The sequence below is a fragment of the Doryrhamphus excisus genome, chromosome 11, assembly GCF_030265055.1.
Source record: "Doryrhamphus excisus isolate RoL2022-K1 chromosome 11, RoL_Dexc_1.0, whole genome shotgun sequence".
Taxonomy (NCBI): Eukaryota; Metazoa; Chordata; class Actinopteri; order Syngnathiformes; family Syngnathidae; genus Doryrhamphus; species Doryrhamphus excisus.
Window position 1 is genome coordinate 15,733,901 of NC_080476.1, and position 27,731 is coordinate 15,761,631.

The following is a 27,731-nucleotide window of genomic DNA, read 5'->3' on the forward strand; positions in this document are numbered from 1 at the left end:
GACAAAGTTAGTCATTACGCTGGGTTGTCATTAAAGGGTCCGTTGGTAGTGTTGGAACATGTGGTCAAGGTTAACTGTCTGTAGGCTAGTTCCCACACAGCGGCACAGTATTTAAAATGGTGCCCCCCTCCCCCCTTCCCACCACTACCCCCCCGACAAAGCATCACAGACATAAGTTTACAACATTCTCTTGAATGGATATGCGTGTGAAGTGTCCGCTCACAAGAACCAGGGGGGTTGATTGGTAACGGGTGAAGTTGGATGCGGTATCAAACAAGAGTTGACGTTGATGCATATCACTCAACCGCCCCGTCCCCATCTCCCCCCCACGTTTAAATTGCTTCCCGTAAAATTTCCTGTCAATTTGCAGTAAATTTCCTGTACTGGTAGTGCAGGTGACAATGGTAACAATAGCGCAGCATCTGTCAGTATCATCATAAACGGTAGAACCCAGACCAAAAACACTAAGGCAGGGGTGTCCAAAGTGTGGCCCGTTGTCCTTTGTCATTGACAATCCTAAAAACATATTAAAAATCAATCAAAACAAACAAAAAATTAAATAAAACAGCAAAAATGTGGGAAAAAAAGAGTAATTTGTTTGCCCACAAATTTTAAATGTAATTCAAAAAATATTTTTAAATGTTAAAAATAGTAACAAAAACAGGAAGAAAAAAACTTGGTGGTAAGTTTGTGGCCTGTGACATTTTTTATTGGCCCTTATATAGCACATTATATTTATATTTTTTAAAAATTGAAAAAATAACTGCATGAACATAAAGTCATAATATTAACAGAAAAAAGTTGTAATCTTATGAGGAAAAAATACTTCCTATTACAAGAATAATGCAATGATATTACTGTGGAGGGTGTAATCTCAGAAGCATAAAAGCTTTTTTGTTGAAGTAGTATTATTATGAGAAACGAGCAAAAAATGCAATACATTTGCAGTTGTTGGAAAATTAGGTGAAAGTGAAAAATACTGAAAATGTGGGATTAAATTAGGGGTAATTTTACAAGGGAAAATATGCAAATAAAGTCAAAATATTTGGGGAAAAATGTACAAGAATAGTTGAAATATCCGGAAATTTTTTAAAAAGAAAATATTAACAGAAAATTCTGTTTTGTCAACTATAGCACAGAGCTATAAATAAAATAAAATATATTTTATTTATAAAAATAAAAAGGTAAATATAAGTGGCCCCCACATCCTGACTTTATATCCATCGGCACTCCCCTTTTCCTTGGAAAACTCTTGTAATCTGCCTGCCTCCCGTATAACTAGTTTCCTGTAAATTAATTATTTGTAATAATATTATTGTTATTATTTTAATATATTTTAATATTAATTATTTGCAATAATATTATTGTTATAATTTTATTTTTTAATATTAATTATTTAATAAAAAAGTCCCCCCCTGCACCCACACACAGTATTTCCAGTCTACAGTGATGAACCCTTTCAAGTGAATTGTGTATTTTCATCTATCAGCCTGTGTTGCCATCTAGTGGTTTACTCTTGTTACTACAACTTAATACACTATAGTTATCAATGTACATATTGTACATAGTACGATATTAACTTTTTGTAATAGGGAAAGAGAAAGATAAATACAAGTAACGTTGGCTTCATGGAAAAATCTAGATATTAAGTACAAAATAATCATCCAGTACTTCAAGTGATGCCTTTATTTACCCTAGAAGTGTATACAAGCTGCTTTAGATGTTTCATCAGCACTTTGTGATTAGATTTATTATTCTATTTCTGTCAATAGCTTTAAAATGCAATGTATGTATGAAGAAAAAAATGATATAGCACCTTTTTAATAATGCCACGGTGTCAAATGGCAACCAAAAAAAAACAGTTCCATGCATTTTTGTGTGATGTCGACAGGAGGTACTACTCAGTCTGGTTCAAATCGAGGGCAAATCGTACGACTCCGCTGCTCCTCCGTGGTTCGGATCTTTCCAGCAGTGGTTGTGGTTCTCCTCCAGCAGCACCCTGGGAATGGTGATGACCAGGTCGGAGAAACTCTTCTTTAGTATCTCTAGGAGGCAGCACACGGTTAAGGTGTCAAAAAAAGAGAAGGGGAAAGAGAAGACATGTTCAAACACAAAGTCTGAGTCTTGGTTTGAGCAGAGAACCCTGTTGAGTCAGTTGAGGGGCGCCTAAAACCAGGAACCAAAGCTACAAAATCATGCTGATTGATAATAAGTTAAGGCAAGGGTGTCCAAAGTGCGTTTTTTTATGCCCCACAGCACAAAGTCTGGACACCCCTGACTTAAAGTTTAAGGTCCGGGGTTAGAAAATCTGCTCCACTGGGCAACACAGATGGTCCTCGGGTCATGAACGAGTTCCAAACCACGACTTAGCTTTCCTTTTCCTTTGCGCACTGCCACTCGGGTGATATAATTAATGAGTTCTCCAGCGGGTTTCGGGTTTACATCATAAACCGAGGACCACCTGTAGTGAACAAGCGATTGTCTCGGCATGTTCGAATGCAAACAATGCAGTGCAAAAACGTAAGAACCCTTCAACTAATCACATTTAACACAATAGCTTAGACGTGTCTTCACCGCATACGGACTCTCGTGAAGTACTTACCCCACGTTGAACTCCAACCTACGCAGTATTTCCTAGTTATATACGCTACCGCTCAAAAAGTTTGGGATCACTTGGAAATTGTTTTTGGTCCAGTCTGAGATATGTTTTTTTCTTGGCAGTCCTGCTATGAAGTAGTAACTTTACTACTAAATAGTAAAGGTACTATTTAGTGCAGGTACCAGGTGACGACCTGTGAGGCGTCTTTGTCTTAAACTACAAACTCTCAGATATTTGTGCAGCGTTTTTCTGTCCTTGTTAGACCCAGTTTGTGCTGTTCTATGAAGGGAGTAGTTAACAGCATGGTAAGAGATTTTAGTTTTAGTTTAGATTTTTTGATGGGTTTTCTAATCATCTATTAGTCTTATAAAATGATTAGCTTGGATTAGCAGCCATACCAGGAGATTGATGCAGAGGACTGACAGATGTTAATAGTAGGCCTCTATGCAAAAATGTAGATTGTTTTTTGAAAATAATCTGATTCATTTTAATTGTTTGTGAAATGGAAAAAAGTGTTCATGAAATGCGTGAAAATTTGGTTTTCTTAAGGAAATTTGCAAGTGATCCCAAACTTTTGAGCGGTAGTGTATATGTAGTACTTTTGAAGCTCAGATTGCAGGTCAAACAAAAAACAGTCATGGCATGCTTTGCAAACAGATTTGACTACTGTAAATAAACAGTGGATATACAAAGTACCAGGTTCGTTGTCCAAAAAAAATTATCTACACTAAAATAAATAGTAAAAATGCTTATAAACGGCAAAAATAAAAATAAAAATAATACGACCGGAAGTCGTCAAGCTGAGAGGTGCAATTTTTTTTACTGTTTACTTTCTATATCCACTGTAGTCATGTGATGTCATGAATATGAGAAAATATGCGACTTCAGTTCAGTTCAGTTCATTCATTCCAAGGTGAATAAAACCTGAGGGTTCCATCATGTAAGCTAGCTTACATGCAAGCACCCCTCCTGGCACCACCACTGTGGTGTCCATATGGAAGAGAAATACTTCAGAGACGGGGAAAGTGTAGCGATGGTCAGGGGCGTCATTAGGTTCTGAGGACGGGAGAGGGGGGGCTTAGCCCCCTGGAGATGCACAGATATTAATGAATGAATGTAGTAGACGTTCAAAAAAATTAAAAAAAAAAAAATATATATATATAAAAAAAATACAACAAATTAAAAGAAAAATCCAAAAAATGTTTTTAAAAAATCCAAAAAATTAAAAAAAATCCCCAAAACAAATAAGGAACAATAACTTTCCCATTTTAGGACAGATTTAGCAGAGATACTTAATTGTTTTAGGCCAACATTAAATGTACACAAGTACACACAATCTATACTGCAAAACCGCTGCTCAAGCTCTGCAACCATTCTGTCACACTGGACAGTCATCAATTATATAATAATCATTATTATATGATTAATTAGCCTATTATTATTACTATCATTATTATTCTTCTTCTGATTATTATTACTATACTATTATTAGGAAAAAAATATCTGACAAATTTTATAAAATAGGGCAAAAGCAGGCTAATAAGCAAGCCAATAAGCAGGCTAATACTAGCCTACTACCTACTACCTACTACCACTAGTAATACTAGCCTACGACCTATTAGCCTGCTTATTGGCTAATACTAGACAATAAGGCTAATACTAGCCTACTACCTACTACTACTAGTACTACAAGCCTACTACCTACTACTACTAGTAATACTAGCCTACTACCTATTAGCCTGCTTATTGGCTAATACTAGACAATAAGGCTAATACTAGCCTACTACCTACTACTACTAGTAATACAAGCCTACTACCTACTACTACTAGTAATACTAGCCTACTACCTATTAGCCTGCTTATTGGCTAATACTAGACAATAAGGCTAATACTAGCCTACTACCTACTACTACTAGTAATACTAGCCTACTACCTACTACCTACTACCTACTACTACTAGTAATACTAGCCTACTACCTACTACCTACTACTACTAGTAATACTAGCCTACTACCTATTAGCCTGCTTATTGGCTTGCTTATTAGCCTGCTTTTGCCCTATTTTATAAATTTGTATTAAATTAAAAAAAAAAAAAAATCAGTAGAAAATATAAAATTATTTCGGGGGGCTTAAGAATTTTTTTAAAATTATGCCTAATGACGCCACTGGTGATGGTGCTTGGCCATTAAAACAAAAGTGTGCCAGTGTGCAATAAATTAAAAAAAAATAATAAAAATCCTACAAATCACAACTCCATGAATATGAATGTGAATGAGTGGCATTTTTTTTTTTTGCAGGCTGCGTCTTCACAGTGTCTCTTTATGAGGGTTTACCTGGAATTAGGTAGAGCACAGCCCCACAGGTGTTGCTTTAGGGTCTGCACCCAACCAATATCTCGGATTGGCTGGCAGAGTTGTATGTAGTGGTGTTGTTTTAGCACAACCCTTCAAATGAATCACAATGTCACTCATTAGCATATGACAGCTCGTGGCACAGCATCATCCAAAGGTGATCACCCATAAACCCAGCCCCCCACCCCCCTGCTTCTTCCCATGACCCCTCCCAAAGTGTGAGAAAGCACTGGTTTGTTGGATGTCAAACGTGTACATTCAGGGGCGGGTCTAACAAACACATGACTTTCAAGTCTGGAATGAGTTTGCAGACACTTGATGTTGCTCTTTCAATATATTACAACCGGGGGTGTCCAAGGTGATCCGTACCTTTATTTTATGAGGAAAAATTTTAATATATAGTATGCATGTGTTGATGTACAGTGCTTGAAGGGGGGCACTCCTGCTTTTTAAAAAATAATATCCAATGGGGTAGTAGAGTACATTTATTATGGGGGGGGGGGGGGCTTAGCCCCCTGGAGATGCACAGGATATGAATGAATGAATGTAGTAGACATAAAAAAAAAATCCATTTTTTTTTTTTTAAATCCAAAAAATTCAAAAAAATCCCCAAAACAAATAAGGAACAATAACTTTCCCATTTTAGGACAGATTTAGATCCTTTATCTAATTAATATTAATCAGTATTAATATTAATATTAATCAATATTAATATGAATATGAATATTAACATTAATATTAATAATATAAACAATATTTTTTCTATTTTACAAATATTTATTTCCATTTCACAAACAATTCATATTAATATTATAATATATAATATATAATATATAATATATAATATATAATATATAATATATAATATATAATAGTAATATAAAACAATTAATATTATAACATATTAATATTAATTGTGAAATGGGAAAATATTGTTTGTGATATTATTAGTTATTAGTAATCAGTTAATAATCAATTAATATTAATATTAATTGTTTGTGAAATGGATAAAAATATTTATGAAATGGATAAAAAATGTTTGTGAAATGCATGAAAATGTGTTTTTCTTTAGAAAACAAATACATTTGCAAACTTTTGAGCGGTAGTGTAGGTCTTTAGCTCCCCGGAAAAAAATATTCTGGGTTTTTTTACGTGCAACATAAATATCTACCTGATAGGTGGTCCAATAAATAATTTCAAGCACTGTACATTGCATTTGCCGTTGCATCTTTTCATGCATAAATTGTGTTTAAATTTCCGGTTTCCAAATTTGGACACCCCATGTCGTGGTCGATATGATGCAAAGGTAATATATTGTTCAGCGTCGGCATGAGGGCAACATGCAGCTGGCAAAGAATGCCAGCGTTCATGCCAGAATGCGGTGCAATCTTAGCATAGAAACAAAGTTCTCTTCCATGTGGATATTTTTTTTATGGATCTCACAAAGACAAAAGACGGGACAGAAGAAATAATACTGACAGATACCTGCAACCACTAATCTTCTACTTGGAATACAATAAGTCAGGAGACATTTTTTTTGTGTGTGTTTTTTTTGGGGGGCCGTTTATTTGTAATGTTTCTTTAAAATATGAGCAAGCATAAACAAGTACGTCACAGTCAATTTTGGAGTTTTTTTTTTCTTTCTATTATTATTTTACTTTTTCTAAATAATCACAAAGATAGCACCGTGTGTGTGGCATGCCAAGCACTGTTTACATGAAGTGACCCCGCCCACTCCCACCCCTCCCACCCGTGTTACGTAACAACGCCACCCTTACTCAAAGGCTGCAAAATGCTAATGCTAATGTGTCTGGAATTTGGTCCTGATGGGACATGAACATACATGTAGCTGGTGATGGTGGCACACAGAATACAAGGAAGGATGCCCACAGAGTGTGTGTGTGTGTGTGTGTGTGTAGCGGAACGCACAATGGGATTCTATCTAAAACAGCATTTTTCTAATAATTTGAGTTAAAGAACATCGACATACTGAATATAATATAATATATCAGTGGAACCTCTAACGTCAAACACCCCTGATGTCATTTTAGCATACATTACTCGTACAGGCTACGCTAACGCATATGGACTTGGACATGTGGACCGTGCTGTTTTTAAATGCCTTACTTTTTTTATTTATGATTCTATTTTTACTATGCTGGTGTTATTATTGTCCTGTATGCTGCATATTAGGGTTACAATGACTTTCTTAGTCGTTTATCTCAAGCTTGTTATTCCAAGTAAACACTTGGGCCCTCGACCAAATCAATAGGGATCAAACACAAAAAATTAGTGTTTTGCTTTGCAACATATCAGAAAAGAGGCAAAACTGTCAATCACTGGCCTCCAAAGATAATACGTCTGCTTTGTACACTACCGCTCAAAAGTTTTGGATCACTTGCAAAACTTTGTTTTCCAAAGAAAAACACATTTTCATGCATTTCACAAACAATATTTTTTTTCATTTCACAAATATTTTTATCCATTTCACAAACAATTAATATTAATATTAATATATAAATTCATTATTATTGATAATAATAATAATTGATAATATCACAAACAATATTTTTTTTCCATTTCACAAATATTTTTATCCATTTCACAAACAATTAATATGAATATTAATATATAAATTCATTATTATTGATAATAATAATTGATTAATATCACAAACAATTTTTTTTCCATTTCACAAATATTTGTATCCATTTCACAAACAATTAATATTTTATATTAATTGTTTTTATATGAATATTATATTACATATATTGTATTATATATTATATATATATTATATGTTATCTATTATATATTATTATATATAATATTATTATAATATTAATATTAATTGTTTGTGAAATGGATAAAAATATTTGTGAAATGGAAAAATATTGTTTGTGATATTACTAATTTCAATATTAATAATATCACAAACAAGATTTTTTATTAATATTAATATTTTAATATTTATTAATATTAACATTGATGTTGATATTCATGTTCATATTGAATGCTGATTAATATTAATATTGAATACTGATTAATATTAATCAGATGAAGGATGTACATTTTTGCATAGAGGCCTACTATCAACAACTGTCAGCCCTCTGCATCAATCTCCTGGTATGGCTGCTAATCCAAGCTAATCATTTTATAAGGCTAATAGATTATTAGAAGACCCATCTAAAAATCGAAACTAAAACTAAAATCTCTTACCACTACTCCCTTTCAGAGAGCAGCACAAACTGGGTCTAACAAGGACAGAAAAACGACGCACAACTGGCTGTTGACTGGCCCCCCAAAAAATGTCCAAGTGATCCCGAACTTTTGAGTGGTAGTGTACATCATTGATGGCACGGTTGCCTATTATTAGCATGTTGGCTATTTGGAAGATCTGGGTTAGAATCTACTGTGGGCATCTCTGTGTGAAGTTTGGATGTTCTGTGTGGGTTTTCTACGGGTACTCCGGTTTCCTCCCACATTCCAAAAACATGTATAATTTTTCCACTCTAAATTGTCCATTGTCCAACGGTTGTTAGCTAATTGACTGCTGAACAGTCCCTGGGCTAGCGTACCCCCGCAAACCTAGTGACGATAATCAGCATAGAAAGTGACGTTTGAGGTTCTACTGCGTATCAGCTGTCAATTTCAGTGTGTTTCATGTGTGGCGTGAAGGATGGCTCGGACATAAGCTAGCATAGCCTCAATGCAGTACAAACAAGCGTGGTCACAATTAGTTGAAACAAATACAACCTTACACAACAACATCACGTTCCCTTCTTTATCGAAACAAATGACACTGAAAATCCAAGCTTTCCATTTGAGATGTGGTTTGCTTCATGAAATAAAATACCTCATACAAATACTAATACACAACAACCACCAAGTTTAACTTGCCGGAGAACATACTACTCAACATACTTGCATATAAATCTAATCGGAACAAGACAATGTGGTCAAATAATGGCCTGAAAAGTATTACCATTAGAAAAAGAACCTTAAAAATGTACTGTAAATGCGTGTACGGATGTGTACATATTTACCAGTTAAGTTGTAGAAACATCTCAAGGACGATCAGTGGAACCTGAAGGCATCTGAGCTAAATATTCAGCTTCACAGCTAACGCTATCAATACTATTAATTGGGATTGTGGTTGGGTTTTTTGGTTGGTTGTTTTCTTGTTGACTTCGAAACTCTGTCTGTAAGTAATGTGCAACTATAATTACAGTATATATTAAATATGCGGATATAGAAATGTGGTATTTTAGGAAGCATTGTTGTTTAATTAGGATACTAATTATGTCTACTTTGGAGATTTTAACTGCTGTGTGTATTACAAAAATGAAGTTTTGGTGTTTAAAATACGTTTCTATACATCGAGACGCTTTCAGGCATTATTTTATAAATTAATCGAGAACATTCTGCCATTTATTAAGTAGGTCATTTTTTTATTGTTTATATATACTTTAAAAAATGACTTATTTCAGCTTCTGCTTTTGTGAATTAAATGTTAGAAGCGGTGCCATGACACTACACCATTACCATAAATACGACTAAATACGACTTTTTTCTTTTGATTACGCGTTTTAAAATAAATTAGCAAAAATCATAAACATTGTGGAGAATTATTTTGGAAAAAAAATAATTGAATCAATTTTGCTTTTGTGAATTAAATAATGTTAGAAGCGGTGCCATGACACTACACCATGACTATAAATACGACTAAATGCAATTTATAGTCCTGTTTTTTTTTTTATTTTGATTAAGTTTTTTTTAATAAATTAGCAAAAATCATAAACATTGTGTAGAATTATTCGGAAAAAAAATAATTTAAGCAATTTTGGAATAAGGCTGTAACATAATGAAATGTGTGAGGCGCTAAGGTAATACGTCAGTAAGGTAAACCACAGCAGCATTGTATGTCAGCTACCCTGCAGCGTTCTAATCCCACTGGTGATGCTCACCACTACCTGAGGGCATACCCAAAAAGTCAAAAAAGCAGTTGCTAGCCTTGCTAATAATGTCACCGAGTCACTGAGTTACATCCACAGAGACTGTAAGAACTCTATAACATATGCATGAGTAATGGCTGATGCATAATCAGTTAAGAGTGACCCAGATTGTCTCCTGGCATCAAACTGGGTTACAGGATAGTACTGAAATAAATAGCAACAATCACAGTATGAATGAGGGAACTTGCACAAAGGGAATGCAAACAACAGTCGGTACAAAGAATCGGTACAGTGTCGAAAAAGGAACACAAAGCATGAAAATAAGCAGGTACCAAGCCAAGCCAAGCCAAGGCTCGGAGATGCATGACAACTAGACTTGATTTATCAAAGATTTGTCATCTTTTTTTTAATATTTCATTATGACTTTTTGTTCGGAATGATAGATTCAGTAGATCATGCCAATTCTTCTCCAAAAAAAAAAAAAAAATCTTTGATAAATCCGATGCACTGATCTGCTGTCAGACGTGCTCGTGGTTGCATTGGCAACGAGAAGACGGCAACGAGCAGAGTCAGATTGGCGTCAAATGACAGGAAGTAGAAAGAAATCAATCAAGCCCACTCTTGATTATAGCGATTTGACAATGGAACAATGACATGTCATGTCAGAGCTTGTTTTTTTTTATTATACGGACAGAAGAGGAGAGAAAGTGGCCAATGGGAGCAAAAGCAGAGACGAGCTGACTTGCAAAGATGAGAGTGAAGAAACAGAAGAGAAAAGATGGAAAAATCAATTTTGCAGCCTCTGTGTTGACTTGCCCCCCACCAACATAAGATATAGAAAATGTAGAAGTAGAGCTAAGGGATTTTTACTCTTTTGCCTCAGCCAGTTTGTTGTTCATCTCTTTACTTTTCTCCTTGTCCCCCATCGCTGGTCGGCTCACGGGTTGGTTCTCCGAGGTCGTCTTCTTGGAGCTCTGCTTATCTTTGGCTTTCTTCGCTGGCTTGGCCTGGCCGGTTGCCGCGGCGCCGGCGGCCTTTTTGGCTTTAGAGCGAGGGACGGTGTACCTGTCCACCTGAGGATGTTGGACATAAAATGTCTCAGTTTTCATTTCGACAACTCTGTTTTGGGATGGACAATTTACCCGGAAAATAGGGATGCTCCGATCGATCAGACACCGATCAGTATCGGCTGATTTCCGCGAAAAAGCACATATGTCGATAAATCACCTGTGGCTCGTACTATTGCTGCATGTCGCGATCCCCGCATAGGAGTGTAGTGTCTTACCCTAACTAGCTAACCTTACCCTACCCTAAAGTCTTGGCTAACGGCCACCACCCACGTTCCTCCATTCATCCATCCATCCATTTTCCTCCGCTTATCTGGGTCCGGGTCGCGGGGGCAGCAGTCTTAGTAGGGAAATCCCAGACTTCCCGGTCCCCCGGCCACCTCGGTATAACACCTTGATCTGAGCATCCCCGCATAGGAGTGTAGTCTCTAACTAACTAACTAAGTAACCTTACCCTAAATTCTTGGCTAACGGCCACCACCCACGTTCCTTTCCAAAACTAAACAAATATGTCTGCTGTGGGGAACTTACCGGCCAACACATGCCCTGAAAAATACCTCTTAAACTTTAATTTAATATGGCGTTTGAAGAACACTTGCCGCACTATGTTGAGTATGTTGCTAACGTAGCCAAAACGCAGAACGGTACTCGCCCACGAACCCGAAAAATAATTGAATCCAACGGACTAAATGATCAGCCTTCATCGGCAGTGGAAGCTACCAAGGATCTAACCCTAACCCCCTGGCAATTAAGGACCTTGTCTTAATTGTCCTAATCCATGTGGTCTGTATCGGATAATCGGTATTAGCAGCATAACACCTTGATCGGAGCATCCCCGCATAGGAGTGTAGTCTCTTACCCTAACTAGCTTACCTTACCCTACGCTAAAGTCCATTTACCCGGTACTGTACCATTCCCCAAAGAACCCCGCGTATTGGTGATTCAGATACATAATCTAACACCAAATCTCGCAGTACCTAGTTTACCCAATTCCGCGGTGTCCTGCAAGGCACATTTATTTGTCAAAATGGATTGAGAATTTTATGCCAATGCTAGCTAATCCATTTGCCCGGTACTGTACCATTCCCCAAAAAAACCCACGTATCACGTACCAAATCTCTGAGTTTACCGAGTTTACCCAATTCCACGGTGTCCTGTAAGGCACATTCATTTGGCAAAATGGAATGAGAATGTTATGCTAACTAATCCATTTGCCCGGTACTGTACCATTCCCCAAAAAAACCCACGTATTGGTGATTCAGATACATAATCTAACACCAAATCTCACAGTACCGAGTTTACCCAATTCCACTGTGCCGTATAATGCACATTCAATTCAATTGCCAAAATGGAATGTTATGAATGTTAGCAATGCTAGCTAATCCATTTGCCCGGTACTATACCATTCCCCAAATAAACCCACGTATTGGTGATTCAGATACATAATCTAACACCAAATCTCGCAGTACCTAGTTTACCCAATTCCACGATGTCCTGTAAGGCACATTTATTTGTCAAAATGGATTGAGAATTTTATGTCAAAATGGATTGAGAATTTTATGCCAATGCTAGCTAATCCATTTGCCCGGTACTCCCGGTATTCCCAAAGAACTCCGCGTATTGGTGATTCAGATACACCCCCTGTTCGTAACGTGTCTTTATGACCCAGACGTCACGGTCCCTCTACTTTGTTGCCCCTCTATAATCCCATTGTCGATTGACCCTGTAGTTCTTTGCTAACTAATACAGTTACACGACAAGTTTGTGTTTTTTTTAATTAAGTACGGCTGCAAAATAAGCCACCATTGGATGAAGAAAGTTGGAGGGAAGACTTTTGAATTCAAGAAATTCTTATTATTGTCTACCTTGGGTAGAAATAGCAATACATCAATTGAAATTGTAGCTAGTTTTTCCTTGCAGTCAATCAAATCCCCATCGATACGTCGCGCTGACTTAGCATCGTAGCATCTCAGCAATTCTTCTTTCTCTTGATTTTCTTCTCTCAGCATTCAAGGGATCAAACTATTCCTCACCTGCTTGGTGGGATCGATGTACGGCTCGCTGTACAAACTGCGTATCTTCCTCCTCTCCATGGCTTTGTTGTCAGTGGGCTGAAGCGGGGCTTGTCCCTTGAATGTAGCACTATAGCTGGTCTCCAGCCTGGTCTTCTCATCCGGGGGTAGGTACTGAGACTTGGCCCGGATCATCTGTGCAGGTTTTACATCTCTGTAAGCCTTAAATTCGGTTCTGTCAGAAGAAAAAGCAATGCTGTTATTATCGGTCAGCTCAGCTTACAAATGACATTTGTATCTAATTGAGGGAAATAAGTCTTGGTTCTATTGCCAACCGGTCCCGTTTCGGAAAGTACTACTAATCTCGACTCAGGTGGATACTGTAAAAGACGCGTCTTCCATTCATAGTGACGGAAACGTGGGTGCCAACGGTCAAACCGCCACTTGTTTTCGAACATTCATATACATTCATACATACGTTCATCCATCCATTTTCCTCCGCTTATCCGGGTCCGGGTCGCGGGGGCAGCAGTCTTAGTAGGGAAATCCCAGACTTCCTGGTCCCCGGCCACCTCCTCCAGCTCCACCAAGGCGTTCCCAGGCCAGCTGTGAGACATAGTCCCTCCAGCGTGTCCTAGGTCTGCCCCGGGGCCTTTTCCCGGCTGGGCATGCCCGGAACACCTCACCAGGGAGGCGTCCGGGAGGCATCCGGACTAGATGCCCGAGCCACCTCCACTGACTCCTCTCGATGTGAAGGAGAAGCGGCTCTACTCTGAGCTCCTCACCCTAACTCATACATACGTCTTGCCCCCAAACCGCCAACCGTTCCGGTTTGTGGACGACTTTCCCCTGAGCCACTGACGCCCATTTTGAGTTGATGAGGGCTTTGGTTGTGACCAACCAGATGACACACATCAGTCATCAGAGTCAGGAACCCAACTGTAAGCAAAAGCTACATTAGGCAGCAGCGCTAATAGCAACAGTCAATTCTTGGCTAATGTCCTGTTACATCATTAGAACAAATTATATATTTATGAGAAAAAAAATCAATACAATGCACCTGGGAGCTTTGTGTTCATTTCTATTTATAGCCCAGACTTCTACATTTTTTTACAGGTCGGAAGGGTAATCATAATGAGGTTGCGTTTACTGGCATGATGCACAGACAGGAACTTGGAAAAAAAAAAGTCATTAATTAATTAATGCGATTGCGAGTTAATGAATGATAGACCTACTCCATGCTAATCTCTTTTTAGGGCCCGTCGTTGTTGATTAGCTTGTGCCTTGCTTTAGGGGCTTCAAAACTACGACTATAACCGCTGCATGTTTCTCATTAATTTATTTAAAATTCTGTATTTATTACAATAATTTATTCTTCATCAGAATCAGAATCACATGAATTTTAAGTTTTAATGGAATTTATGGAATTTTGCCCATGATCCAAAATCCTTATGTGAGACATGAATACATGTCTTTCTCTTTTCTGTGCATTTGTGCAATACTTCATTAAATGCAATATACTAAGTTATACTATGTGAAGTATATCCATAATGCCTCATATTAACTCACTAGCTAAGATCTCAGTGTATAGACTAGTCATATATCTCATCTCGTTTCATATTATCATTATTATTTTCATATTATTAACTGTTGATTTTTATTAATACTTGCGTTGTTTATATTGTTTATTTTTCTAACTGATTCTGTACTCTGTACTGCTGTGCAATGCAAATTTCCCCCTTGAGGGACGAATACAGGCATATATTAATCTTAATTTTAAAGATATAAAAACATATAAAAGAGGCCGCTAAGAATGCCCGCATTGATACATGCATTCATTAAAAAGAGAAAGATGTTTGCTCGCATAGGGATTGCGGATTATTATGGGCTGTTTTCCTTCGATATATATTATATATATAATATAATATATATAATATGTATATAATTATAATAATATAATGCAAAGTACTGTATTTTCCGGACTTTTTTTTTCATAGGTTGGCTGATCCTGCGACTTATACTCCAGAGCGACTTATAAATGATAAAAAATGTTTATGTTACATAAACACTGGACACCTTTTCTGTTCATGTTTATGTGTTAGCATATGTTAGCATATCTTACACCTATTCAGCCTGTTCTCTATTATTTTATTAATGTTACAACTTGCCTTCCAAGACGATGTAATGTCTGTTTTGGTCAAGTAATTACCCGCAAAAAAATGTGACTTTACTCCATACTCCAGTGCGACTTATGTATATTTTTTTCTACCTAAGTATGCATTTTTTATACTCCATAGCGACTTATAGTCAAGAAAATACGGTAAATTTTTCATGGTACAAATACTGATGACTGGGCACATGCCCGCTGAAAAGAGAACTGAGAAAGAATGATAGAAATCACACACACACAAGCGATTACGTAACAGGACTTAGCTCGCTTTCAGGGGCCGGGATGGACCAAGAAGCCACTGTGCAAATACACGTTACACAATGCCATCCAAGGACAAGGGTGTAAAGCACTTACATGACACCACAAGGGATGTGAATGCCTGTGTGTGTGTGTGAGTGAGCGGAGGCACAGGAAAGAGAAACACTGTAAGGCAGGGGTCTCAAACACGCGGCCCGCGGGCCACATTTGGCCCGCAGGACACTAGATTGAGGCCCCCCGCCTTGATATGAAAGTTTAATGTTAGTGCGGAAGTGTGCAAGTTTGATATGGATGCTGTGTGGTATCATGTACCCAGAAAAAATTATTACGTTTGATTAATGTTCATGTTAAAGGTTAAATAACTGTTAATAGTTATCCTCCCTATCCGTGTTGACGTCGTAGGTTTTTGTTGCTATTAAAGTTTAAAGGAAAGGCTACTTGAAGGCTACCGTTTAGGTCGCTAGCTCTCTAGTTTGCGAGTTAGCATGTGTCTCAAAGACCCTGCAGTTGCGCAATATGTTGTAAATAAAAAGAGTATAAATGTGACTATAGTCGTGTTTTGTCATGTCTACAGGGCTCTAATAATGCTTTGTTCATTTTAATCTGAAAAAAATAATTTGCCTACCCACCAACTATATGTGGTTTCTTAGGTTTTTATTATTTGCCGTTTTATTATTATTATATTTATTTATTACTGATTAATTTATTTTCTTCTTGATTTTTTATTTATTTTCATCTTATTTTGTGCGGAAAAATAAAAAGTAAGATATTTGAGAACAGTGGAATGTTTTATCAGAGCTTTTCTTGTAGAAAATTGGAACCAAAGCAAAGTTTTTTTAATTTTTTTTTTTTTTTTTTTTTTTTGGGAAAACCTGATGCGGCCCAGTCTCACCCAGACCCGAGCTCCAGTGGCCCCCAAGTAAATTGAGTTTGAGACCTCTGGTTTTAACCATCATTAATATCGATAATCGTTACTTCCTTATACTGCAACACTAAATTAATACCTCAGTGTGCATATATGCGTATTAATGAATCTACGTTTCTGCTCTTCTGTTTCGCTCAGTTGAGATATTTTAGGGATTCGTTTTCTCCTCCGAGAAGAACAGCGGTCCATATTGCACCGCATTCGAACACGGTTTCTTGCTGTGTCCTGGCGTATTTCCACTCCTGTCAGTGGAGAAGCTTTACTTTCCACAGCGGGTCAGTCGGGTCAGCAGCTTTAGTCACAAAGCAAGAAATGACAAGCATAGCGTCTGCTGCAGTGACTCATGCCAAATCACAAACCTCCTTGGAAAAATAATAACAGTAATAATAACAGAAATATGTTTCATCTTGTTGCTTCCGTGCCTGCGGCTCAGTCGGTAGTACCAAGTTGGAGTAGGATTCGGTACTCAGTATTAGGGTTTACAAATGTTTACCCTAGTGAAAATATGAACGTCGTAGATGACGGTATTTTTTGTCATTTTTCTGCACCCTAACCAATGGTTTTGTCCAGCTTTGACTAAATCTTAAAGCTTTCTGTTGGGCGGTAGGGTGGCGATGTTTTATACTGAATAGATATTTTGTTCTATGACCGAGTACAGCACACACATAGGCAGTACTGTTCCAGTGACTATGAATAGCACCTACAGTATGATAAAGTATACCAAGTAGCGTGGATCCCATTCCCTTACAGCAGGGGTCTCAAACTTAATTTACCTGGGGGCCACTGGAGCTAGGGGTCTGGGCAAGGCTGGGCCGCATCAGGTTTTCCAAAAAAAAAAAACGCATTTATTAAAAACGGAAAAATATACAAACTTTTTCAGTGCTTTGGTTCCCATTTTCTACAATAAAAGCTCTGATAAAACATTCCACTGTTCTCAAATATCTTCATTTTTATTTTTCTGCACAAGATAAGATGAAAAATAAATAAACAAATCAAGAATAAAGAAAATCAATCAGTAATAAATAAATATAATTATAATAATAAAACGGCAAATAATAAAAACTTAAGAAACCACATATAGTTGGTGGGTAGACAAATTATTTTTTTCAGATTAAAATGAACAAAGCATTATTAGAGCCCTGTAGACATGACAAAACACGACTATAGTCACATTTATACTCTTTTTATTTACAACATATTGCGCAACTGCAGGGTCTTGAGACACATGCTAACTCGCAAACTAGAGAGCTAGCGACCTAAACGGTAGCCTTCAAGTTATTTCCTTTAAACTTAAATAGCCAAAAACTTACCACTTCCACACGGATAGGGAGGATAACTATTAACAGTTATTTAACCTTTAACATGAACATTAATCAAACGTAATAATTTTTTCTGGGTACATGATACCATACAGCATCCATATCAAACTTGCGCGGGCCGCACGGACATTAAACTTTCATATCAAGGCGGGGGCCTCAAACTAGTGTCCTCGGAGAGAACATGCAAACTCCACACAGAGATGGCCGAGGGTGGGGAAAGACAAAATAAGAAGCCAAAAAGTTACCACTTCCACACAAAATAGGAGGAGAACTCATTCATTCATTCATTTTTTTACCGCTTATCCCCATGAGGGTCGCGGGGGTGCTGGAGCCTATCCCAGCTGTCTTCGAACGAGAGGCGGGGTACACCCTGGAGTGGTGGCCAGCCAATCACAGGGCACATATAGACAAACAACCATTCACACTCACATTCATACCTATGGACAATTAGGAGTCGCTAATTAACCTAGCATGTTTTTGGAATGTGGGAGGAAACCGGAGTAACCGGAGAAAACCCACACATGCACGGGAAGAACATGCAAACTCCACACAGAGATGGCCGAGGGTGGAATTGAACCCTGGTCTCCTAGCTGTGAGGTCTGCGCGCTAACCACTTGACCGCCGTGCCGCCATTGCCGGTCATGTCTATGATAATCAATCAATATCATATATATATATCGTTACATCACTAATGCAGTATAATTTAGCATCTGTACACTGTATATTGTAATACTGCCATGCAGTGTATGCAGTTATCTCAGTCATGCTAATCCTCAACGACTGCTGGACGGCGATAAAGCACCGGGCGTCTTCTCTCTGAGTATTCTTTTTCCTGGTGTGTCAGCGGCCATAGAGCCTGGCTTAAAGTCAATACCCCCCCCTTCCGTTGGGGTCGGTTGGGGCCTCTCAAAGCCTCTCTGATGCTGTTCTGTTTTTGGCTTACAAACAGTTTTGGAATTTGTGACTCTTGTGGTTTCGATATGAACACGGCTCAACAAAAAAGGTTACGACGCTCTCTTACACAACTCATTCAAAATGTAGCCTTCCAGAATTAAATGTAATCACAAATGCCGAAATCAGATTAGATCGGTTACATAAAACAGCTTTGGTTGTATCAGTTGAGATTTTAGGATTATGTTTTGGCAACAATATGTGAACATTTTCACACAGGTGGCTGACAACAGAGCAAAAAAAAAAAAAACATGCGGCCCGCGGGCCAAATGTGGCCCACAGGACACTAGTTTGAGGCCCCCGCCTTGATATGAAAGGTTAATGTTAGTTTGATATGGATGCTGTATGGTATCATGTACCCAGAAAAAATTATTACGTTTGATTCATGTTCATGTTAAAGGTTAAATAACTGTTAATAGTTACCCTCCCTATCCGTGTGGAAGTGGTACGTTTTTGGCTTTTTTTTTAGTTTAAAGGAAATAACTTGGAGGCTACCGTTAAGGTCGCTAGCTCTCTAGTTTGCGAGTTAGCATGTGTCTCGAGACCCTGTAGTTGCGCAATATGTTGTAAATAAAAAGAGTATAAATGTGACTATAGTCGTGTTTTGTCATGTCTACAGGGCTCTAATAATGCTTTGTTCATTTTAATGTGAAAAAAATAATTTGTCTACCCACCAACTATATGTGGTTTCTTAAGTTTTTATTATTTGCTGTTTTATTATTATTCTTATTATTATATTTATTTATTACTGATTGATTTTCTTAGTCTTTATTTGTTTATTTTTCATCTTGTTTTGTGCAGAAAAATAAAAATTCTATGCTGTTGTGAAAACTACATTCTGCAAAAAAAAAAAAAAAAAACTCATCCAGAGCACAGAGTAGGCACGTAAATGCGTAGGCAGGAGACATTTTGGAAGGGATTTGGGTAGCTTTCCTTGGAAAATACAATACAAATTACCATAAAGGACTCAAGTCTGTGAGTTTGTGAACCTTACAAGCCTGCAGCACTTGCTTCACTTTTGCTCTTCTTTCCCAATTTGCCCTTTTGGAAACTGCAAATCACGCAATGACAGAGTAGGCTTTGTCTGTGTTAAAAAAAGAACACGAACAAAGGCTGCTGTGCTTCTGTTCTCACTCTTGTGACTTAACTATCACGCATATTATGGCATTTGAAAGCCTTGTCAAAATCCATAGCGGTTACATACCTTTGTGATCTGCAGGCTCTAAATAGGACTTTCCAAAGTACCATCATATACTCGTATAAAAGAACAGTATGGGTTGTAGATTGACTTGGCTGGTTTTAGTGTTTCTCAAATAGTGGGGCAGGTCCCCCTGGGGAGGGCGTGGTGAACTCTCAAGGGGGCCGGTGAGAGGCAGTGAGGACTTTCCATATTAGTGCAGAATTTGTCACACTTAGCATGCAATTTGACTCTTGAATATTCTGTGTTCAGATTAACTTGAAAGGTGCTGAATGGATTTGGATGAAATTTTCGGGAATTATCGGAAATGGAAGAACTGATTAAATTTAGGTGGGGTTGATATGGATCACCGTTTGGATCCAGGAATTTTTTAAGGGATTCTTTAACAATGCAAGATAGGACAGTTTTCGGAATGTGTGCATATAATGGACATGTTTGGGACATTTGGGACATTTAGCATGCTAACCGTAGCATGTTCACATTGCTATAATACTAATTTTAGCATACTATCATTTTTTGTTAATTCCATGGGTAGACATATACGTACATAAACACCACTATCATGTTATGTGTTAGCATGTTAACATTGCCAGCATGCTAACATTAGCATACTATCATTTTTGTTATTTCTATGGGTAGACACATACATATATAAACACCATTATCATGTTATGTGTTAGCATGTTTACATTGCTATAATACTAATATTAGCATACTATCATTTTTTGTTAATTCCATGGGTAGACATATACGTACATAAACACCACTATCATGTTATGTGTTAGCATATTAACATGCATGCTAACATTAGCATACTATCATTTTTGTTATTTACATGGGTAGACACATACGTACGTATATAAACACCATTATCATGTTATGTGTTAGCATGTTAACATTGCCAGCATGCTAATATTAGCATACTATAATTTTGTTATTTACATGGGTAGACACATACGTACGTATATAAACACCACTATCATGTCATGTGTTTGCATGTTCACATTGCTATAATACTAATATTAGCATACTATCATTTTTTTGTTATTTACATGGGTAGACACATACATATATAAACACCACTATCATGTTATGTGTCATGTTCACATTGTTATAATGCTGATATTAGCATAGTAGCATTTTTAGCCATTTTCATGGGTAGACATTTCAGATAATGAACACTTAGTAGTATCATTCTCGGGGTTAGCATGCTAACATTATCTTGTTAGCATTGCTAGCAATAAGCATTAAAAAGTATCACTCAAAAGTCCAATGTTGATGCTCTACCACCGCTATCTATGATATATATATATAATATACTGTAAGTTATAGATACTAGACAGTAGTGGAGAAGCTGAAGATGCAGCTTTATATTAATTTGGCAAGGAATTGTAGCAGTAGGGGCCAAAATGACAGCAGATGACCATTGAGGCCATATGTTAGCTAAGAATAGCTGGGGTTGGCAATGTCAGAGATAGATGGAGCAGAGGTATTTTTGCCGTGAAAAAAAATTGCTATCATTAAATTGAAATTCATTCACAGACTCCTCAGGCAAAAGGTTAAATTCCTTTTATGGAGATGCTGATGAATATAGGTATGGTTGTTTGACCATATGGCACCTTGCAGCTGACGATAGTGATAGTGATGCAGTGGCCATCATGTGTGAGTGCATTTCAAACAGAAATAGCACTTAGGTTGCTTCATTACGTGTGTGATTCCTGCCCACCAACCACACTATTAATCCACAGTCGACCTGTTTTGAGGCTCCACTGGCACAACGAGACAGACGGAAAAAAGTGCTGTGCCATGTGGAGGGGCAGTGCCCTGGGCGGCACCCAACCAGCTGTAACATGTTATGTTTGGTACAACTTTACTTTTTTTTTTTTATTTAACTTTATTGCTAATTTCTGAGAGCTTCCGCACAATAAAGAAGCAAAGTAAACCACCTTGCTAAATTAAGCTAAATTAAACTACCCCGCTAACTCATTTCAACATGCGCGGTGGATTAGTGTTTGTGATGAGATTCCACCACAATGGAGCGGTCCGCCGGGGAAATACCGTATTTTTTTCGGAATGAGAAATCTTGTCACATTTTAATCCTGTGAAACCCGTAGTTAATACAATCAAACTAATACAAATCAAGAAGCCACGCAGTTTATTGCACAGTTATTGCACAGGATTTGGGGTTTTTTTCGAAATGAGAAATCTTGTCACATTGTAATCCTGTGACACCCCTAGTAAATACAATCAAGCTAATACAAATCAAGAAGCTGCACAGTTTATTGCACAGTTACTGCACAGGATTTGGGGTTTTTTTCGGAATGAGAAATCTTGTCACATTTTAATCCTGTGACACCCGTAGTTAATACAATCAAGCTAATACAAATCAAGAAGCCGCACAGTTTATTGCACAGTTATTGCACGGTTATTGTACAGGATTTTTTTTTTCGGAATGAGAAATCTTGTCACATTTAATCCTGTGAAACCACCTTGCTAAATTAAGCTAAATTAAACTACCCCGCTAACTCGTTTTGACATGCGCGGTGGGTTAGTGTTTGTGATGAGATTCCACCACAATGGAGCGGTCAGCCGGGGAAATACCGTATTTTCCGGACTATAAGTCGCACTTTTTTTCATAGGTTGGCTGTTCCTGCGACTTATAAATGAAAAAAACTGTTTATGTTACATAAACACTGGACACTTTTCTGTTTATGTTTACGTGTTAGCATGTGTTAGCATATCTTACATCTATTCAGCCTGTTCTCTATTATTTTATTGTTAGATTAGATTAGATTAGATTCATTTTATTGTTAGAACTTGCCTTCCAAGAGGACGTAATGTCTGTTTTGGTCAAGTAGTTTGTAAAATAAATTACCCGCAAAAAATGCGACTTAGTATACTCCAGTGCGACTTATATATGTTTTTTTCTACCTAATTATGCATTTCTGGCCTTGTGCGACTTATACTCCAGTGCGACTTATGTATGTTTTTTTTCTACCTAATTATGCATTTTTGGCCTTGTGCGACTTATACTCCAGTGCGACTTACAGTGAAGAAAATAAGTATTTGAACACCCTGCTATTTTGCTATTTCTCCCACTTAGAAATCATGGAGGGGTCTGAAATTTTCATCGTAGGTGCATGTCCACTGTGAGAGAGATAAACTAAAAAGAAAAATCCAGAAATCACAATGCATGATTTTTTTAACAATTTATTTGTGTGATACAGCTGCAAATAAGTATTTGAACACCTGAGAAAATGAATGTTAATATTTGGTACAGTAGCCTTTGTTTGCTATTACAGAGGTCAAACGTTTCCTGTAGTTTTTCACCAGGTTTGCACACACTGCAGGAGGGATCTTGGCCCACTCCTCCACACAGATCTTCTCTAGATCAGTCAGGTTTCTGGGCTGTCGCTGAGAAACACGGAGTTTGAGCTCCCTCCAAAGATTTTCGATTGGGTTCAGGTCTGGAGACTGGCTGGGCCATGCTAGAACCTTGATATGCTTCTTACGGAGCCACTCCTTGGTTTTCCTGGCTGTGTGCTTCGGGTCGTTGTCGTGTTGGAAGACCCAGCCACGACCCATCTTCAATGCTCTGACAGAGGGAAGGAGGTTGTTCCCCAAAATCTCACAATACACGGCCCCAGTCATCCTCTCTTTAATGCAGTGCACTCGTCCTGTCCCATGTGCAGAAAAACACCCCCAAAGCATGATGCTACCACCCCCATGCTTCACAGTAGGGATGGTGTTCTTCGGATTGTACTCTTCATTCTTCTTCCTCCAAACACGCTTATTGGAATTATGACCAAAAAGTTCTATTTTGGTCTCATCTGACCATAAAACTTTCTCCCATGACTCCTCTGTATCATCCAAATGGTCATATGCAAACTTAAGACGGGCCTTGACATGTGCTGGTTTAAGCAGGGGAACCTTTCGTGCCATGCATGATTTCACATCATGACGTCTTAGTGTATTACCTACAGTAACCTTGGAAACGGTGGTCCCAGCTCTTTTCAGGTCATTGACCAAGTCCTGTCGTGTAGTTCTGGGCTGATTCCTCACCTTTCTTAGAATCATTGAGACCCCACGAGGTGATATCTTGCATGGGGCTCCACTCCGATTGAGATTGACCGTCATGTTTAGCTTCTTCCATTTTCTAATGATAGCTCCAACAGTGGACCTTTTTTCACCAAGCTGCTTGGTAATTGCTCCGTAGCCCTTTCCAGCCTTGTGGAGGTGTACAATTTTGTCTCTGGTGTCTTTGGACAGCTCTTTGGTCTTCGCCATGTTACAAGTTAAAGTCTTACTGATTGTATGGGGTGGACAGGTGTCTTTATGCAGCTAACGACCTCAAACAGGTGCATCTGATTCAGGATGATACATGGAGTGCAGGTGGACTTCTAATGGGCAGACTAACAGGTCTTTCAGGGTCAGAATTCTAGATGATACACAGGTGTTCAAATACTTATTTGCAGCTGTATCACACAAATAAATTGTTAAAAAATCATGCATTGTGATTTCTGGATTTTTCTTTTTAGTTTATCTCTCTCACAGTGGACATGCACCTACGATGAAAATTTCAGACCCCTCCATGATTTCTAAGTGGGAGAAATAGCAAAATAGCAGGGTGTTCAAATACTTATTTTCTTCACTGTATGTATGTTTTTTTTTTCCTACCTAAGTATGCATTTTTGGCCTTGTGCGACTTATACTCCGGAGTGACTTATAGTCCAGAAAATACGGTAATCAACTGAAAAAAAAAATCGTTACCGTCCAAATATAAGTCGCACTTTTTTTCATTTTTTTTCATTCACTTATAGTCCAGAAAATACGGTACTTAAAAAAAAAAAACAACAGGGGAAGAAGAGGACTACTAAAACACCTCTCTTTGCAGCCACAATAACAAACATACTGTATATTATACAGTATCTCATTAGGTGTTTTGTGCTGTGGGTGTGTAGCCACCACTGTGGATCCCTCCAGGGAAACCAAGAGGATTTGGGCCAACTGGCTGAGTCACAATTTTTTTGCTTTTCCCTTTTGGCGACTTCCTGGACTGCCTTATGCCAGTTGCATGAATTTTGCCTCCGCATTGACGCGGAATTCCCCGTAGCAATGCGTGCCATTTAGGTTGTACACCTGAAAAGCGCGACGGCGCTCCTGACCGAAATTGCATCTACTAATATGATTTCGACCCTGCCTCCACCCAGTCACACAAGAGCAGAGAAAGTTTAAAATCAACCTAATACAAATCAAGAAGCCGCACAGTTTATTGCACAGTTATTGCACGGTTATCGTACAGGATTTTGTTTTTCGGAATGAGAAATCTTGTCACATTTTAATCCTGTGACACTCCGAGTAAATACAATCAAGTTAATACAAATCAAGAAACCGCGCAGTTTATTGCACAGTTTATTGCACAGTTTATTGCACAATTATTGTGCGGTTATTGTACAGGATTTTTTTTTCGGAATGAGAAATCTTGTCACATTTTAATCCTGTGACACCCCGAGTAAATACAATCGAGTTAATACAAATCAAGAAGCCGCACAGTTTATTGCACAGTTATTGTACAGGATTTATTTGTTTTTTCGGAATGAGAAATCTTGTCATATTTTAATCCTGTGACACCCCGAGTAAATACAATCAAGCTAATCCAAGTGAAGAAGCCGAGCAGTTTATTGCACAGTTATTGCACGATTATTGTACAGTTGTTGTTTTTTCGGAATGAGAAATCTTGTCACATTTTAATCCTGTGACACCCCGAGTAAATACAATCAAGCTAATACAAATCAAGAAGCCACACAGTTTATTGCACAGTTATTGTACAGGATTTGGGTTTTTTTTTCGGAATGAGAAATCTTGTTACATTTTAATCCCTTGACACCCGTAGTTAATACAATCAAGCTAATACAAATCAAGAAGCCGCGCAGTTTATTGCACAGTTATTGCACGATTATTGTACAGTTTTGGTTTTTTTTTTGGAATGAGAAATCTTGTCACTTTTTAATCCTGTGACACCCCTCGTAAATACATTCAAGCTAATACAAATCAAGAAGCCGCACAGTTTATTGCACAGTTATTGTACAGGATTTATTTGTTTTTTCAGAATGAGAAATCTTGTCATATTTTAATCCTGTGACACTCTGAGTAAATACAATCAAGCTAATCCAAATAAAGAAGCCGCGCAGTTTATTGCACAGTTATTGCACGATTATTGTACAGGTTTTTTTTTGGGAATGACAAATATTGTCACATTTTAATCCTGTGACACCCCTAGTAAATACAATCAAGCTAATACAAATCAAGTAGCCGCACAGTTTATTGCACAGTTACTGCACAGGATTTGTTTGTTTTTTTCGGAATGAGAAATCTTGTCACATTTTAATCCTGTGACACCCATAGTTAATACGATCGGTATTTCATTTATTATTACCATTTACACGAATAAACTCAGTGCTACCTGATCACCTTTGTTCATAAACATAAACATAAATATGAACATAAACATAACGGATCTGTCTGTGAATGTAACTTGTCATTACAACTCCGACTTCTTCATAACAGACCTCATAATAAGACTTTGTAGGCGGGAACGGTCTTGCTAACGTATTGATTTTGACCCCTCTAGACGCTAACATCCTGGATCTTAAGACACAATAACAATTGGAATGTACCATTACGTAGGGATGTGTCCCAATATTTATGTAACGTGATGACAACAACGGTTGTACTCACTTGTAAGAGCTGCCCGATGTGATGTCCTCCTTAATTTGTCTGTTTACAGCATCCACAGCCGCCCTGCCTTGTCCTTCCACCTTCAGCACCACTTTCTTCTCTCCTTCAGCTTTTCTAGTAGACCTCTTTTTCCTCTCCTGGCCTTGGAGGAGGTCTTTCTCCTGGACTTTGTCAGCAATGACGCTCTTCTCCACGCCACTGTCCACATGTCTGGCATGTGTGGACCTGCCCGGGGTCTGGTGGTCAGTAGGTTTGGGTATCCACGGGTGGTCGTACCTTTTGGGAAGGGGCCAGGGCTTGTAGTCTTTCTGGTACTGGGTCTCGCTGTTGAAGGGGATCTGCGGGCCGTGGTACTCGTTCTTGGGTTTGCAGCTGGGTTCCGGTCGGACCTTCCAGTGCTTAAAGTCCTCGCGCATGACCGAGCTGCACACGCGCTCCTCGGACACGCACCTCCTGGGCGCGCGCGCACCTGCAGCCGAGCGGCGCTGCGCGCGCGACGGCTGCGTTTCTATGGCGACGCGGGCCTGCGACGGAGGCTGCAGCGGAACCGGATGCATCTCCGAGGCGTCCGTGTACTTGCTCAGCACCAACGGAACCGCAATGTCCGCCTTGTCGAGCTGGTTCCAGAAGCGGGCCATGCAGCACGCCCTGCTGATGCACGGCCACGCCATGCTGGATGTTCTGCACAACCTTCGACTTCGAAATGGATGAATATTGTCACCTGGAACACGACGTGTTCGATGCCGTAGTAGGGATAAGTCCGACGTCGTCCGAATTAAAACCGCGGTTTTAAAATGCACACGCGCATTTTCAGAGATTTCGCTCTTAAAAAACAACCGTAGTGACGTTTGATGCTCGGTTCTGCTCGGTTCCGTCGTCCTACTACATCACAACAACACACGGCGACAGAGAACCGCCCCGCCCGCTCAGCATCCGGACAGCTTCTTGCTGAACGAAAACGTCAAGCTAGCGACAATGTCAAACTACTTCCGGTTTTGACGGAAGCCTAAAACGCGAAAGCCTCCCATGCAGAGCCGTTTGACAATTATGGATAACCGCTTACAGAAACAAAATAATATAATATAGTTTTCGTTAGTATTTAATAACTATCTTAGTAAACCTCAACGTCCAATTAGGGGCTGAAAACATTCCTTTATTTCGAAAAGACGATAGTACTTCCGGTGTGAA

At 38.4% G+C, this 27,731-nt stretch overlaps 1 protein-coding gene across 4 annotated transcripts; it reads right to left on the bottom strand.

Annotated features, from left to right (window-relative positions):
- Positions 1–1,318: 1,318 nt before the first annotated feature.
- On the bottom strand, positions 1,319–27,485 carry map6a (microtubule-associated protein 6a). Of its 4 annotated transcripts, XM_058087334.1 has the most exons (5): positions 26,544–27,485; positions 13,006–13,219; positions 10,776–10,978; positions 4,933–5,043; positions 1,319–2,045 (listed from the first exon to the last, which is right to left on the bottom strand). In XM_058087334.1, exons 1-5 carry the CDS (start codon positions 27,212–27,214, stop codon positions 1,898–1,900), a joined length of 1,347 nt encoding a protein of 448 aa, XP_057943317.1. In that variant the 5' UTR covers positions 27,215–27,485; the 3' UTR covers positions 1,319–1,897. The 4 variants fall into 4 exon arrangements, with proteins under 4 accessions (XP_057943317.1, XP_057943320.1, XP_057943319.1 ...); XM_058087337.1 differs by lacking the exon at positions 4,933–5,043 and having other exon boundaries at positions 1,320–2,045; positions 10,813–10,978; XM_058087336.1 differs by lacking the exon at positions 4,933–5,043 and having other exon boundaries at positions 1,321–2,045.
- Between the last annotated feature and the right edge of the window lie 246 nt (positions 27,486–27,731).

Excerpts from the sequence above, each read along its gene's own strand:
- map6a (XM_058087334.1), bottom strand. The coding sequence starts at position 27,214 with ATGGCGTGGCCGTGCATCAGCAGGGCGTGCTGCATGGCCCGCTTCTGG. Across the intron at positions 5,044-10,775 it reads AAACTGGCTGAGGCAAAAGA|GGTTGTGCTAAAACAACACC; the intron begins GTAAAAATCCCT and ends ATTCATTTGAAG. Across the intron at positions 2,046-4,932 it reads TGTGCTCTACCTAATTCCAG|AGATACTAAAGAAGAGTTTC; the intron begins GTAAACCCTCAT and ends GCTGCCTCCTAG.